Below are 16,244 nucleotides of genomic sequence, written 5' to 3' on the forward strand. Positions count from 1 at the left end.
TCTCTTTCCCCAACTCTGTCTCTCCTGACTTGTGTGTGTGTGTGTGTGTGTGCGTGTGTGTGTGTGTGTGTGTGTATTCACTTCGCACACGCACTGAGAATCATGCCTAGGACCTCACACTTGTATGTGTTCTACCATTGAGATATGTTTCCAGCCCCAGCTATGTTTTTTGAAGTTATGTGCAAGTTCCAAGTTCCAGCCTGTCTCAGCCTAAAGGTTACTCTCTACAACTCTTTCCTCACTCATGAATACCAGGGATGCCCTTGGTGTGAGGTCCAGTAGGCCTTTGTGGTTTCTTTTTCCTTTGTGTGGTGCTGGTGATCTAACCCAGAACTTTATACATGTTAGGTAAGCACCAGTCCACAGAGCCGTATCCCAGACCAACTTCGGTGATTTTTTTTTTTTTTTAAATCTTATTTGATTGATCTTATCTGATGAATCTCTACAATTGGATACTGTACACTAAGCACTTTCTTCTGCTTTACATTTTAAACTCCACCCCACATCTTTACAAATGTGTTTTCCATGTCATTGTCTCTGTAGGTGTTTGAGGCTCAAGAATGTGAGCGAATCAACTACTTCCGGAATGCGTTGTGGTTACATGTGAATCAGCTGTCACAGCAATGTGTCACAAATGATGAAGTAAGTCCGAAGCATTCACAGAGGATTGTGCTCTGCCTGTCAGAAATCATGAGAGCAGAGAGAACCGTCAGTGCTCTCTAGTTCAGTGCTCACTAGTCCATCCTCTCCCCGCTTCCTGCTTCCGTTTGAGGGACAGAGATAGTGGCTTGAGCATTACTGTCATCGACCCGACGCCTGGTCCATTTTGCCATCGTGACTCTCTAAGAAACCGAGAGTTAGGGATGGATAGCAGATAAGGAAACCCAAACACAGTTTAATGTGTGGAAGACAGAGATGTCACCAGAGAATGTGAATCCCAGACAGCTCCAGCAGAGAATGCCATCACTGCCTGCACCAAGTATTAACAGACTGACCCATGGCAGGTTGATGGTCACCCCAGGGTGAAGGTTTGCTTCTGTATCTTCATGGTGCTTATCCAGAATTAACTTGTGTGCAGCAGTAGTAGCCAGGTCCCCAGCAATAGTAACCAGATGAGGTTTTCACAGCCTTTGCTACGAAATAGCCCCTCTCAAGGGCTGGAGAGATGGCTCAGTGGTTAAGAGCACCAGCTGTTCTTCCAGAGGACCCTGGTTCAGTTCCCAGCACCCACATGATAACTCTCATCTGTCTGTAACTCCTGTTCCAGGGCATCTGATGCCTCCATACAGACATACCTGCGGGCAAAACACCAATGTGAATAAAATTTAAAAAAATGAATAAAAAAAAGAAATAGCCCCTCTCTCAGATGGGACATGACTTTAGAAGAATGAATAGATGTTCAGGAAACCCATAGAATTGAGTGGAAGAACTTATCCTCAAGTGAAGTAGTTGTGTTTGCATTTGTGTGTGGCACTGAGATTTGGTTGTGGGACTAATATCACAAGACTTGGCAAATTGTTTCTTTATTCCATCAATATTTAAAAAAAACCAGAGTTTTGATCAGTCCAGAAAGAAATACTTCCTTGTATCTTAAATTTTTTTTGTTTATTTAAAGAAGGCAATAGCACACACAGATGTACTAGAAAGCTGCCCTTATGTGAGTCTTGGACTGAGGAATGTCTTCTACTTTCAAAATAAAAGTTGCAAAAGAGTCGGCTGCTCAAGAATGTTTCTTTTGTATAGAGTGGTGCCATAATTATCATCAATACACTCCTATATAATGCTTTATCTCATGTTTATCAGATGTATGAACAAGTCCGTAAGAGTCTGGAAATGTGCAGCATTGAAAAGGACATCCAGTATTTTGTCAACCATCGAAAAACTGGACAGACCCCACCAGGTGAGCTGGGTGGCATGGTAGAAGAGACAGTTAAGCCACAGGATTAGTGTTTCTTGTCATAGGTCACAGAGGATGTAAGATACTGTATTAGTCAGCTTCTGCTGCTGTAACAAATATCTGATGTAAACCGGCCAATAAGAGAAAGGCTTATTTTAACTATAGTTTTCAAGGCTTTAGTCCAGCCAGTTGATACCATCGCTCTTGTGGCTGGAGCGAGGCAGCACACATGATCGAGAGTGGCCCAGTGGACTGTTCATCTTACAGCCAGGATGTGAAAGGGGAGGAGATCAGGGCATGCCTCCAATGACCTGACTTGCTGTGTTCACACTGGGTTATACTTCTTAAAGGTTCTATCACCTTCCATTAGCGCTAAGCTGGGGATAAAGTCTTTAAAGGCTCTTGGGGAGCAGTCTGTGTCTCTCCACCTTTTTTTATGAGTATGTGACAGGGTCTCATGTATTCTAGGACAACCTTAAACTTACTGTGCAGCTGTGGATGACATTGAACTCAGATCTTTTTGCCTCCCTCTCTTGAGCACAAGGTGACAGGCATGTGCACTGAGGCTTGTCTTATGTAGCCCTGGGTGATGAACCAAACTCCAACCTTTACCTGTTTCTGATGTCTTATGTCTTAAAAATTGTAGCACCCATCATGTATGAGAATTTCTACTCGCCTCAGCGGAATGCAGTCCCACCTGGAAAGACCACAGGGCCCAATGTAGCAAGGTAATGACCAGCTGCTTTTCATGGGAAGAAAAGTATTTGAATAAATATTTATATTGTTAATGATCTAAGACATTACCTTTTGTTTTCAGTTGACCGAATTTGAATAATTTACCTTTAGTAAGAAACTTAATTTTTTGAAATAGCATTTTTAGAAAAATTTATATAGCTTTTATTAGTTGTAGTTTCTGGGGTGCTATAGCACACTTGAGTATGACCATTATTACTTGTTTATGAATTCTGTGCCTTTCTATGGCTGGTAGAAAACAGGAATAAGCAAACTATGCCCCCCTTTATGAGTCAGATCAGATTGACTAGTTTCCACAGGGCCTATGACTTAAGAAGGATTTCTTCCCCTCCCCGTGTGTGTGTGTGTGTGTGTGTGTGTGTGTGTGTGTGTGTGTGTGTGTATTTGAGACAGGATCTCACTCTGTAGCCCTGACTAGTCTTAAACTCACAAAGATCTTCCTGCCCCAGCTTTTGAGAGTTAGGATTTCAGTCATGAGCCATTACACTGGACTTACATTTTTTTTCCTTTATTTATTTTTTTAATTACACTCATGACATTAATTACATTTGTGGTCTTCATTGATTACATTCACAGTATTCATTTAATAATTATAATTTATGATATTCATTAGCTACATTAATTGTATTGATTTATTACATTCATGATATTATGTCCTGATACTACTGTCCATTTGTGGGGCTTTTCCATCACACAAAACAGAGATTCTGTACTTAGGAAATCATTGCTCTATATTCCTTTCTTCTCTATCTTAGGATAATGTCTAATCTTTCTGTCTCTGTGAATTTGTATAGTTCTATATACTTCATGTAATACAATTCTATAATATTTGTCCTTTTTTAAATGTAAAAACATTTTATGTACAACTGCAGGAGAAATAATACTCAGCTAGCTTGAACATAAAAACAGGTTATAATTAAAAAAATCCAGGATTATTTTAAGTAGTAAAATATTATCTCTGTAGAAAATAGTAAATATGATAACATTTCCCAATAAGCCCTTTTAAGCCAATGATAGCTGACTTAAACATATAAATATTGATTAGATTCTGGGATACAGAAGAAGCCTATCTTCATCTGTTCAGAGAGCTATGTTTTACTTAAGTTGTGTAAGTGAGATCCCTATTCATCTTCCCCTTCACTGTTTGATTTAGGGCAGACACTTTTCTATAGGCTAATCCATAATCTCAAAAGATTTTAGCCTCTCCTCCTGAAAGTACAGCCAGCATTTCTTTCATCAGCTTGATACAGTACAAATTCTTATCCTAATAGTGAAATGTTTCACTAAAGCTTGCCCAGTGATTGGGCAAAACTAAAACTTATTACAAGCCACTGTCATCCTAGGGTTCCCACAGGGCCACTCCCACTGGGCCCATTGCACAGAAAGTGTGCTGCTTCTAATATAAAGGGTCTTGAGGGAAAAGAAACTTTTACTTCATACCAAGCCTGTGGGGGTAGGGTGGGGGGTGAGTTCTCATTTGCTGAATTTTCTATCCAGTTTTAGGAAAAGTGGAGAGTGTGTGGGAGAGATCAGTGCACACTGTCAATAGTAAGGACCATTCAAAACAGTTAATATGAATGAGCTGACTTAATTCTCACAGAGAGTTGAGAGCTGCTTGTGTTTCTCATTCTAGGATGCACCAGGAGATCAGTAAATTTTGTCCCAACAGCTAAGATGAAAATCCTGCCAGCGGGCCTGGGCAGAGCCCCGCACCCCCGACTGTTGTGTGTTCTCCTCATCGGCTTCATATGTGCCTGCACTTTGGGTTTCTGCCAGTCAGGCTGCAAATGATTGGCTTCAGCTGAGCCTTCTTGATGCTCTGGGCTAGAAGCCAGTTGATTCCAGTGTAGTATGTTTGCAGCATGCAGTAGAAAGATATAAAAATAATAAGAACTCACCTGAAAGACTGATTTTCATCTTTTACAGGAGAGGACCTCTCCCAGTTCCTAAACGTTTACCAGGTATGCCGCCAGGAAAAGCCTCTTGGAACTTTAGGGCAGATCTTCTTTAAGATTGAATAGCTGGAATGTGAGAATAAGAACCAGGCACAGCATGGTCTCTCTGTCTCTCTCTCCCTCTCCCTCTCTCCCCCTCTCTCCCAATAAAGCTCTAGAAAGGTAAAAAAATAAAATAAAATAAAGAACCAGGCACATCTGACTTGTTGACATTATGACATGGCTCCATCATTTACAGACTCTACTTGAGAACAGTGCAGTCTAGTTACCCCCCCCCCCCCAAAAAAAAGAGAGTTTTAAGTAAGTTTTTGAGTTTGTGTTGGGCTACATTCAGAGCTATCCTGGGCTGCGTGCGGCCGTGGATGGTGTATTGGCCATGTCTGATAGGATCGAGTTCCTAAGAGATTGTACCTGTATTTGAATCTTAATGTAAGACTTTTCTCTTTGAGGTAGGGTCTTACTGTGTGGCCTTGAGTCAAAATGTTGCACACTGCCTAAAAAGGAATTGTTTTAGGATCATGCTGATCTTCTTTTTTCCTCTGCAGTACCGCAGAGAGAGCCACACAAAGTGACATTTTTGTCATCTATATTCTTTAGTTAATTGCAACTTCTTTGAAGAGAAGCATTTTGCCTTCTCCTATCATTTCAAACCCTTAGCATAGTACTACCTGCACAGCAGTGCTTAAACATTTACTATTTTGGACAGAAACCGTTTAAGTAGCTGAATGCAGTGGGGACTGAGGGAAGAGTTGACTGAGGCTGATTTGGCATCTCAGTAGAAATTTAATGACTAACAGACAAATTTTGAGCTGACAATATGGCTCAGAGGGTAAAGGTGCTTGCCATCAAGGTGGACAGCCTGAATTTGATGCCCAGAACCCACTTGATGGAAGGGAAAGAACTGGTCTGTAGCTGGAGACCTTCTCTCCAGCCCCTACCAAGCCCTGTTAGTCTGACAACCCACTTATAAAATAAACACACAGACGCTTATATTATTTAAACTGCTTGGCCACTAGCTCAGGCCTACCATTGTCTAGCTCTTACTCTTATATTCAGCCCATTTCTATTAATCTATACTTTGCCATGTGGCTCGTGGCTTACTGGTACCTTACATCTTCCTTGTCCTGGCGGCCGCTGACAGTGTTCTCTCCTGCCTTCCTGTTCTCCCAATTCTCCTCTCTCTTAGTCCCGCCTGTACTTCCTGCCTGGCTACTGACCAATCAGTGTTTACCACTGAATTATCCACAGCACTTATCCTTTTTTTTTTTTTTAAAGGAAGGTTTTAACTTTAACATAGCAAAACTACATATAACAAAGCATTTATCAAGCAAGAATTATAGTTACAGTATTTACCAATGAATCATCCACAGCACTGGTCCTCACCAGTTGTCCTCTGACTTCTGTATGTGTGCTGAGCTCTTGAACATGTACACAGATACGCACAATAAATAAATTAAAAAATAGTGATTGAAATCATATATTTAAATAATGTTATTTTACTTCTTGTTGCCTTATAATTACCATTTAATAATGAATGACTTCATTTTTGTCCATTCTTGATGATGACTTTACCATGGATGCTAATGTGGGCATGAATGAATAAGAGCAAAGTCCTAAAAATGCTTTCTAGAATGTTCTCTTGTTTGTAGTTATGGGCTTTGGTGCCCATATTTTGTATTTTGATGTATTTAGTCATAACAAAAAGGCAGTTGCCTGAATCTTGAAGTGGACTGCTTCAGTTTGAGATGGGCTGAGTCATTAAGTAGTTCTCAACCTTCCTAATGCTGTGACCCTTTAATACAGTTCCTCATGTTGGGTTTTTTTTTTTTTTTTTTTTTTTTTTTTTTTTTTTTTGTTTTTTGGTTTTTCAAGACAGAGTTTCTCTGTGTAGCTTTGCGCCTTTCCTGGAACTCACTTGGTAGACCATGCTGGCCTCGAAACTCACAGAGATTCACCTGGCTCTGCCTCCTGAGTGCTGGGATTAAAGGCGTGCGCCACCACCGCCAGGCAGTTCCTGTAATTTTGCTACTGTTATGAATTGTAATGTAAATTCTGGTATGCAGTATATCTGACTGGTATAAGAACCCTGTAAAAGGATTGTTTGAACCCCCTCCCCCAAAGAGGTTGCAACCCACAAGTTGAGAAACACTGGGCTAAGGTCTTATCAAGGAAAATGGTGAGTTTAATTCTGTTGTGTGTTCTCTTTGCAGATGACCCTGATTATTCCTTGGTTGAGGACTACACTTTGCTCTATCAGTAGCACCGTGGTGGTAAGAGTCTTTAACTTTCCTTTAGTCCTGTTGGTTTGCATTTCTGAAGCCTTCAGATCTTCTGAATATCGCTGAGATGCCTGGGGCCAGCATCCTGGTGGGTGTGGTATCCGTCCCTTCAGGCTCACCTCTAGAGCCCGCCACTGCAAGCTGACTGGAAACTTGATGGAATTGAGGACATTTCCCCTTTGCTTTTCTTTAGCCTGTGATTCTCTGAATTCGCTTAGCTCTTCTTGTAGCTTTTACACACCCACGTTTCAGCATTCCCAGAAGCAAAACACACACGACTGTCATTCCTTAATGAATTCCTTATTTCCTGAAAGGGGAGAGGTCAGTGAAAACCATGTATGCGCCATCACACTCACCAAACACAGGAGGATCGTGGGAGTCGGCCTGTACCCAGTCACAGGTTGTCGTTAGTTGAACTAATACATCACAAGGATTCTTGGAGGAGTTAGAACACTGTAACCACACAGAGCTACAAAGGTGACCACACAGTGGCTGGTTCTCTGGGTGCTCAGGAAGTTGGCACATTTTCACAATGTGAAAAGTGCCTCAGAAGCCAAAAGCAATACCAAATGAAATTTCTTGTACAGTGTCCTGCTTGCCTGTCAGGGTGAGTCTGTGATGTAACTGTATGGGATTTCAGCAGCGAAGAAGAAGGAGGGTTCTATTTCCAAGTAATTATTTCCATTTCCAGTCAGTCTTAGTTTCTCAACAGGAGAGCGGGTGGATGGATGCAGGAAGCGACCTAGACAAGTGTCACCTCTGCTCTTCCTGGTCTTCATGACGCTTGCTGTCAGTTATGAAGCAGGACAGGTTTCAGAAGTGCTCTCTGGCGATTTGTTAGCCGTGCATTCTGCCCACCAGAGAGCACCAGGAGATGAGCATCTCAAACTGTACATCAGGCCCCCAAGCCACCTACCTGCTGACTTATTCCTAACTAGCTACACAAGACAGGAGGCAGGTTGTCTTAATTAAATAGAAATAACTAACTGGTATCAATTTGTATTAAATAGAAGACCTTAAATTACTTCGTAAATATGTTTTAGATGTAAGTTTGCTATAAAAAGAGATAGAAACTGAAGACATAAAATTTCCTGTTCTCTGGCTAGGTAGACATATAATATGATATAAATAGTCTTTATAGCCTGTCATAATTGCTTCTTCCGAAGACTGCCTCTTTCTCAGAGCCCTGTTAGAGAAAAGCAGGGACATGGTAAGTGAATCACTCATCAGACAGATCTGCTCTCTGGACCATGGTACAAATGACGGCTGTGGGACAAAGCATTGGCAGTCCCAAGAGCTTATGAAATATACACATTATATAATACCTATATGTGTGTATTATCGATATAAGATACATATTTTCATTTTGTTTCTTGCTCTTATCTGGATAAAGCATATATGCTACAGGCTTAAGACTAGCATTTGATATAGAACTCTAGTTCCCCAGGGGCCAGGGATCTGACGTGTGAATGCAAGATGCTTAGGCCTATACATTCTGTGTAATTTTAATGTCTGCATCGGCTTAATGAATAGGAGCTCAACATGTTCATATATAATTGGCTGAATTTCAGAGCATTTAAAAAGCTCGCTCACCCCGCCCCTGCCCCCTTTCTTCTTCGTGTAGTTTCCTGCAGAGTCCAGGAGAGGGTGTTGGATCTGCTGAAGCTGTGAGCCACCTGAGACAGGTGCTGAGAATTGAATTTAGGCCTTCTAGAAGAGCAGCAAGTGCCCTTACCCACTGGGTCATCTCTCCAGCCTCAGTTCCGGGGAATTTTAAGGAAAGGAACCCAGTTTAGTTAATTCCGTTAGGCCATGCATTACACTATTTATCTATTTGATATTGTACCTTAGGGGTTGAAATTTCATAGGAGACCTTAAGCATTAATAACTTGTTCAATAGTTGTTAATTTTAGCTGCTATTCCTGTTTTTAATTCTAACATGCTTAATAAAGACAGATTGTGATTTTTTTGAATTTAAAAAATGTGTGTATCAAAAATATCAGTGCCCGTGTTATTACCATGAAGAACTTCTGTGGTGACCATGGCTCTCTCCTCACCATTTGTTTCCTTGACCAAACACACTCCTAAGTTGACATGAACAGGTAGGTCATTCAGATGAAATGCCTTTGCTATTTTCTTTCAGAAAAGAAAGCTTTCCTCAGTTACTGCTTCTGTGACGTGAAAAGAGGCCCCGAGAGCAGCACAATCCGTAACCAAATCGTGTCAATCATGAAGACTTCCGATGTGAACCCTTGTGGAAAATGTTTTGATATTTTAAATTTACAGTAGACATTTGACTCAACCTAGCCAAGTAGAGGTCTGCAGAGTTCTTTTTTGTTTTTCTCCGAAAGTTTACATACTGCCCCAGAAGGAAGAATTATTATTTCCTGGTTAGTTACTAAGGATATGAGTGTTGTTTCCTGTCTGGAAAGCAAGGCTGCTCTGGATCTGGATTCTGAGTGTCGGCTTGAGCAGGCAGGGCTGCAGAAGATGGCGTGAGCTCCCGAAGATGCTCCTGGGGCGGTGAGAAGCCAGGGCGTGAAAACAGCGACGGCCTCTCTCAGCGGTGCAGTATTTAAAATCGCCGTTGTTTTCGGCTGAAGGACTTAACCATGTCCGATCGGACTTGCTCATTTTACAGATGGGGAAATAAGACAGACGCAGCAGGGTGAGATCAGTTTCCTTACAATTCAGGCAGCCAGTGAGAAGAGACTGAACCAGACCTAGACGATAAGTTTGTTCTACAGCACCAGGCTATTCTTCTAGCCCTTCGTGAGGCTGCCATACTCGTGCTCAAGCTAAAGAAGGGCTGGCAAGTTGGATCAGCGAGTAAAGGTGCTTGGGCAAGTCCGAGGTCCTGAGTTCCGTCGCTGAAGCTCACATAAGGGCGGAAGGCCTCCACACGCGTGCTGTAGCACGCACACAGCCGTGACTGACGGGTGTGCACTTTAGCCTCCACACACATGCTGTAGTACGCACACACGGCAGGAAGATCATGCACCGCCTATGTTGTATTCACACCTGAAAAAGTGGAACACTTCAGTTGTGACAAAGCCCGTTAGCACGGCTTCTTATTGGACATGTCATAAACGCCTGTGTCACTGTAGATGACAAACAATTCCTTTCCTTCATACAGCAGTGTTCCCGGGAATTTGGACAAATTGATTAGAATAAGATTGAAAGCTGGGCATGGTGGTGCCAGCCTGTAATCACAGCATGCGGGAGGCTGAGACAGGAAGACTGAGTCTGAGATTGGCCTGGGGACATAGTGAGAGCCCATCTCAACCCCTCCCCCCATAAAAAGATGGATGATTTCCCCTCTTTCAGTATAAGATGCTCCCAGCTGTGGCAGCTGCTTGTCTTGACAGGAAATTTGCACCAGTTGGGCATCCTTTTGAGAAACTCAGGTTTGCAAAGGTCCACTGACTTCCCCAAACTGGAAAGCCTCAGGAAATTGTCTATTGCACATAGGAAATTCTGTTTTTAAGTATATTATTTATTGTTGGCAAGTCCTCAATGACTGATGTTTTCTATCAATCAGCATAATTGATGTAAACGTGTTTCATGAGTGTAGAATAATATTTTAATATTTTATTGCTTTTTTTTTCCTGCTTGACATGAAGTAAAATAAAAGTTCCTGATGATTTGGGATTTAATTTGTATTCTTGTGCTAAACACACATCTCTTTTGAGCTTTACATGCTCCTTCGACACACGTGCGTGCGTGCGTGCGTGCGTGCGTGCGTGTGTGTGTGTGTGTGTGTTCAGGCTCCTGCCACTATGCATGTGTGGAGGTCAGAGGATCACCTGGAGTGATGCTCATTGCCTTCTGTCTTGTTTGACACGGGTCTTCTGTTCCTTGCTACTGTATATGGCAGGCTAGCTGGCTTTGGAGCTTTTGGGGGATTTTCTTGTCCTCACTTCTCACAATGTAGAAGCCCTAGGATTCCAGTTGTGCCTCACCACATCTGGCTTTTATGGGAGTTTTAAGGATCAGAACCCAGGTCCTCACGCTTGCCCACTATACTTTACCCACTGAGCCATCTCTGCAGTCCTCAACCTCTCCCCTCTTCTCTCATAGGTCTAAAGCACACCCATAGCATCTAATCAAAGACACAATATGCCCGTTGGATTAACTTTTCATGAGAATGGAGATTAGTGAAGTGTCTAAAAGAGTCCTTAGGGGGTTGATAATGAAAAAAATAACTTGAGAAATGCTAGTCTAAGGTAATGATAAATGGAATTTCGTATGACATATCAGGCATTCTATAAACCGGCTAAAGGGCAAACCTGTCTTTGGAGTCAGTCCTGGCAGGGAGAAGCTGTTACCTCCTCCAAAGTGGAAGAGGTTTGATGTTTTAAATTCATGGAGGGATGGTAACAGATCTAGAGTTCAGCCCCAGAACAGATAATCAGCAGGAGATCACAGGGGGTCCGTGGAGGGTCGTTGTATAGTCTCATTTCTATTTCAGAACAGCCTTTCTGGTGATGGGTCTAGTGTGGAAGCACTGGGGTGGCCCGGGACAGAGTGTAGTGCAGTCTACCGGATGAGTTATCCTAGTCACTCAGTTCTGCATCTCCCCTGCAGTAGAGGTGGCTATTCCCTTGTAGGCAGTAGGAAGCACATTTTGTTGCTTATTTGCATAAGCCCACCCATTCACTTCTTCCCTAGCTCTCTGCCTTCAATCTTCAAACCTTCTTCCCTGTCTGGTCCATGGGTCCATGCATCATTGGCCTTGGGTTGCGTCTCCCCTCACCGTGTGTTGGTGACCAGCTGGATTGATGGACATAGTATCTACCGGAAGTCCTTCTCTTCATCCCTGTTTAAGTCACTCTTGAGTTTTGCGGAGTGGCAGCAGGCCACATCCACATAAACAAGGCATGCAGAGCTGAGCTGCTCTTGAACCATGCCTGAGCTTTTTCCCCTTCTCTGTCAGCTGGGCTGAAGGAATCTTTTATGAGACTACAAATGTAAGGTAGAGAGGCATAGATCCAAGAAAGGACGATGATTGACATGTGTGCCTCACCAGGTGAAGTAATGTAACCAAGCCTTCGAGAATCAGAATGCACCATTTTGCTTTCTCCATTTTTTTGCCTGCCTCCCAACCCTCACTTTGGGAAGCAGGTTCTTGCTGTGTATCTGAGGCTGACCTTGAACACAGGATCTTCCTGCCTCTGCCTCCAGGGAGCTGAGGTTACAGGTAAGTGCCACCACACACAGGCAGAATGCACCATTTCCACTGCATAATGGATAGCTGACGGGCCGGCCTGATGTAGGACTCATGGGATCTGAAGAAAGTTAAGCAGTGTAGAAGTGACATGATTTCTTTTCATATTCCTATTGACTTTATGCTCTTACAAAATGCATTTCTTCATTGGGTTTTGTTCATGTCTTTAAATGTTGCTACAGCAGCTTTCTGGCTCCTCCGTCATTCTCCAGCTCCTGATTTCCATCAGTATAGGGACAGCAGCTGGTTACAGCCAGCTTACACTGCGATCCTTAGAATGATGCTAGTCCCATGTTTTTACATGCTAACGATGCTGCATAAGCTCTTTTACCTGAATTCCTCCCTGATGGTACAGGGGAGGCCTATGTGATGGTGAGGCTGCAGCTCAGACAACACCATTCTCCTCGAGAACCTCGTCTTCTGGCTGGGTGGGAGCAACAGTAAGATCCTGTCCTGACACCTTCAAGGACCATTTCTGGTGTTGGCTGTCTTAGCTTGAAGTCACCTGGAAGGAGATCCGAAGAGAAAGATTTGAGATCACACAGTGTGGTTAGGAAGTGAGTACACAAGACAGCGGTAGAAGAGGAAGTGGAATAGGGATGAAAAGGAAATGGATAAGGAGTGTGCTTTAAATGGCTGCGGAGCTGCTTGAGTCTGGAAGGGTGCTTGCCAAGCCAGTCCCAGGACTCGAATTTGACCCTTGGAACTTATGTCAAAGGAAAGAATTGATTCCTGAAAGCTGCCCTCTGAGCTCTGTGCACATAATTGTGCCCCTGTACACACACACACACACACATACACACCCTTGGAAGTGTGCTGTTAAGTCAGTTGCCATTGTGGGAGACTGGGCTTTAATTCCCTGAAGGAAACTGGAAAACATCACAAAGACAGAGCTGAGTTAGTCTGACCGCAGTGATAGTGCTGGGTGTTTGGACTAGAAAGTTGGAATCCCGAAGGACTATAAACTGGGTGACTTAAACAAGAGGTCCTGTCACAGTCCTAGGACCGGAAGACAGAAAGCAAGGTTCAGACTGGTTCACTGTCATGGAAGGGTGCACGGTGGGCCTTTCTCCTTGAATTGTTGACGTCTTCTTTTCTCTGTTCTCTTCTCGGTGTTTTTCTTCTATGCCTGCCTGCCTGCCTCCTCCTCCTCCTCCTCCTCCTGCTGCTGCTGTAAGGACAACCGTTGTACTGAAGATTCATTCTTAGAATCTCATTTTATCTCAATCACCTTTCTAAAGGCACCATCTCCAAAGTCTCATTCTGAGGTCCTGGGGGTTTGGACTTCAATGTTAGAGTTTGGGGAGGGGACACAATTTAGCTCACAGTTGTGCTTATATGCCAACTCCCAATGTCATCAGTCGAGGGTGGGTCTCAGTTTGCCTTATTTTCCTGACACATCCAGCCTGTCATGCATGTGGCCGAAGCTGGCTCTGAGGCAGAGTAGTTGGATTAGGTACTACACACTCAGAAATGTAAGTGCTAGCCGAGTGTGGTGGCTGTTGCTTGTAATGCCGGCATTTGGGAGGCTGAGGCAGGAAGATCAGTAGTTCTAGGCCAGTCTCATCTACTAAGGAAGTTCAAGGTCAAATTGGGCTTCATAAAACTGTGTCTAGTGAGAGAGATGGGGTGGGGCATAGAGAGCTGGATTTGGAGCACGGTTGGTAGAGTGCCCTGGCTTTGATTCCGTGTCAGCACTTGGGATGAGAAGGTGGAGGGTTCAGAAGTTCATGGTCTGCCTTTGCTACATAGTGAGTCTGAGGCCAGCCTGGGGTAGATTGAGAGAGAGGTACTTGCTGTCTCTGTCCCATGTTTGATGTTTTGAGGATGTAAATAACTAATTCAGTGACCTAACCTCTTTCCTAGTTTTTTTAGTGGAGAAGATTGTGAAAGGGAGATTAGTAGAAGAATACTTTTGTATGTTTTTCTTCCTGTAGAAACAAAAGTCTTTTAATGGAAGAGATCACATCTGTGCAAGAGTTCGGTAAAATAAGTATGTAAGCTGGACACTTTTAGTTTACATGCTGAGTGACTCAAGACACTGAAATAATTTTAGCTTAAGTTAGTCAGATCCCACATCAATTTCACAACATGTATGTGGTAATCAGGAATGATAAAATAAGGCCTCCTACAGGGTGCTGTGCAGGAAGTACTTGACAAAATCCTCTGTAGAAATTGTCACTACTGGGGAATGACTACCAGAGGGCAGCAGAGATCCCGACATGGGCTTGTGTAGAGGCCTTCAGGAAGGTAGGTCCACCCAGGCCTCCATCAGGAACACAGTAGCTTTCCTTTGAACTTTCATGACAAGCCCTGTTCCAGACACTGGCTGACTTCTACATCATTCTCATATTAAAATTTGCAATTCCATAACATGAGAATTATCGTCCTTTTATGAATGACTAACTCCTGTTTTCAATTGGTTGGAGTTTTTCTCTTGAGGTGAAACGTGTTTTACTGTCTCAAAGTTGCAGTGAAAATCAATTCAACCCATCAGAGGTAAATTTGAAAACTACTTATAAAAAAATTAAGAACAACACCATCTCTTTGATGAACAATTTTTAATCTGTATCTATCTTATACACATGCAGACTAGGTATGATGACACAAGCTGGTAATCCCAGTACTTGGGAGGCAGAGATAGTGGGATTTCTGTGAGTTCAAGGCCAATCTGGTCTACATACAGAATGAAACCCTGTCTCAAAACAAAGCAAACAAACCAACAAATAGAACATACACACACATATGTATATACATAATGCATGTATATATTTGTGTACACACCACACACACACACACACACACACACACACACACACACACACGAAAGTAGGAGGACTATTTGGGAAGTGGAAAGGGATCATTACAGTTAGTTCTGCTTTGCAGAAAAAGTAGTAGGTGGCACTCAGAGAACTTTAAGACCAAAAGGAACTGTGGAAGGCAGTGGGGGTGTCCCAGACTGGGAGATGACCAAGTAAACGCTATGGATAGTGGCCAGGAATGGTGACAGCTACATGGAATTGCAGGTACTCAGGAAGCTGAGGCAGAAGGATGACTTGAGCTCAGGGAAATGATGAAAAGTTTTAGATAAATATGTCTACCTTAACCAAAGTGTCACATGGCATCTCATAAACAGTCAATTGTATGAACCAATAAAATAAGGAAAACAGAATATGTAGATAGATTGGCATAGGTTACATAAGATATTATGTCATTTTATATAAGGGATCTGGGCATCTGCATTTTGGTATTCTTGAAGGTAGAGTGTCAGAAGTGTGATTCAGTGTGTGGGTCCTGGAACCAATTCTCCAAAGACTAGTATATACAAATGCCAGGACTGCTAAGTCCATCCACGCTCCAGGGAGCTTGGTGACTTTTGTTGTCGTTGAGGATTTTGGTCTCACTAAACTGGGGATGTAGCTTTACTGCACAGCACTTGCCTAGCTGCTGACCTGGGTTCAGTCCTTAGCACTGTGAAACGAAACAACTGTATCCTCCAAATCCCCACTCCAATCCACCAAACCATCTTACATGACCAGGAATAAGCCACCATGCAGGAGCCAACGTAGCTCAGCTGTAGAACACTTGCTTGGCATATATAAAGCCCTAAGTTCAGTTCCTAACATCACACAAGACACTAAAGATTTACCTATAGAAAAAAAGATACAAGGAAAAGGGGCACATGCCTTTGATCAGAATACTCAGAGGCAGAGGCAGGTGAATCTCCTAGTTCAAGACCAGCTTGGTCTATAAGGTGAGTTCCAAGACAGCCAGGACTACACAGAGAAACCCTATTTCAAAACAACAACAACAACAACAACAACAACAACAAAAAACAAAAAAAAGGAAAAAAGAAAGATACCATACAGACTGATTTCTGAAGTCATTTTCTCCCGCCTCCCCCTTGTTTTGGATAGGATGTCTCTGTTTAGTCCTTGTTGTCCTGGAACTGGCTCTGTAGACCAGGCTGTCCTGTAACTCAGAGATCCACCTGCCTCTGCTGGAATTAGAGGCATGTGCCACCATTTTCATGCCATAATCCTGTAATTTTTCATTTTAGGGCTTCTACAGAGTGGGTAGCTAGTCTTTTCCCCCATCCTATAGACTCCCATGTGTTCCACACCCTCAACCCC

General features: G+C 42.9%; 1 protein-coding gene across 1 annotated transcript in view; it reads left to right on the forward strand.

Annotated features, from left to right (window-relative positions):
* Pstpip2 (proline-serine-threonine phosphatase interacting protein 2) overlaps positions 1 to 10,501 on the forward strand; it is a 92,465-nt gene extending 81,964 nt beyond the window's left edge. The window contains exons 10-15 of the mRNA XM_036205327.1: positions 544 to 642; positions 1,804 to 1,900; positions 2,544 to 2,625; positions 4,577 to 4,611; positions 6,816 to 6,875; positions 9,028 to 10,501. Coding sequence (XP_036061220.1) covers positions 544 to 642; positions 1,804 to 1,900; positions 2,544 to 2,625; positions 4,577 to 4,611; positions 6,816 to 6,865 — 363 coding nt within the window. The 3' untranslated portion in view covers positions 6,866 to 6,875; positions 9,028 to 10,501. The remainder of the gene's footprint in view (positions 1 to 543; positions 643 to 1,803; positions 1,901 to 2,543; positions 2,626 to 4,576; positions 4,612 to 6,815; positions 6,876 to 9,027) is intronic.
* Positions 10,502 to 16,244: the final 5,743 nt, after the last annotated feature.

This window comes from Onychomys torridus, chromosome 13 (assembly GCF_903995425.1).
Source record: "Onychomys torridus chromosome 13, mOncTor1.1, whole genome shotgun sequence".
NCBI classification, from domain to species: Eukaryota; Metazoa; Chordata; class Mammalia; order Rodentia; family Cricetidae; genus Onychomys; species Onychomys torridus.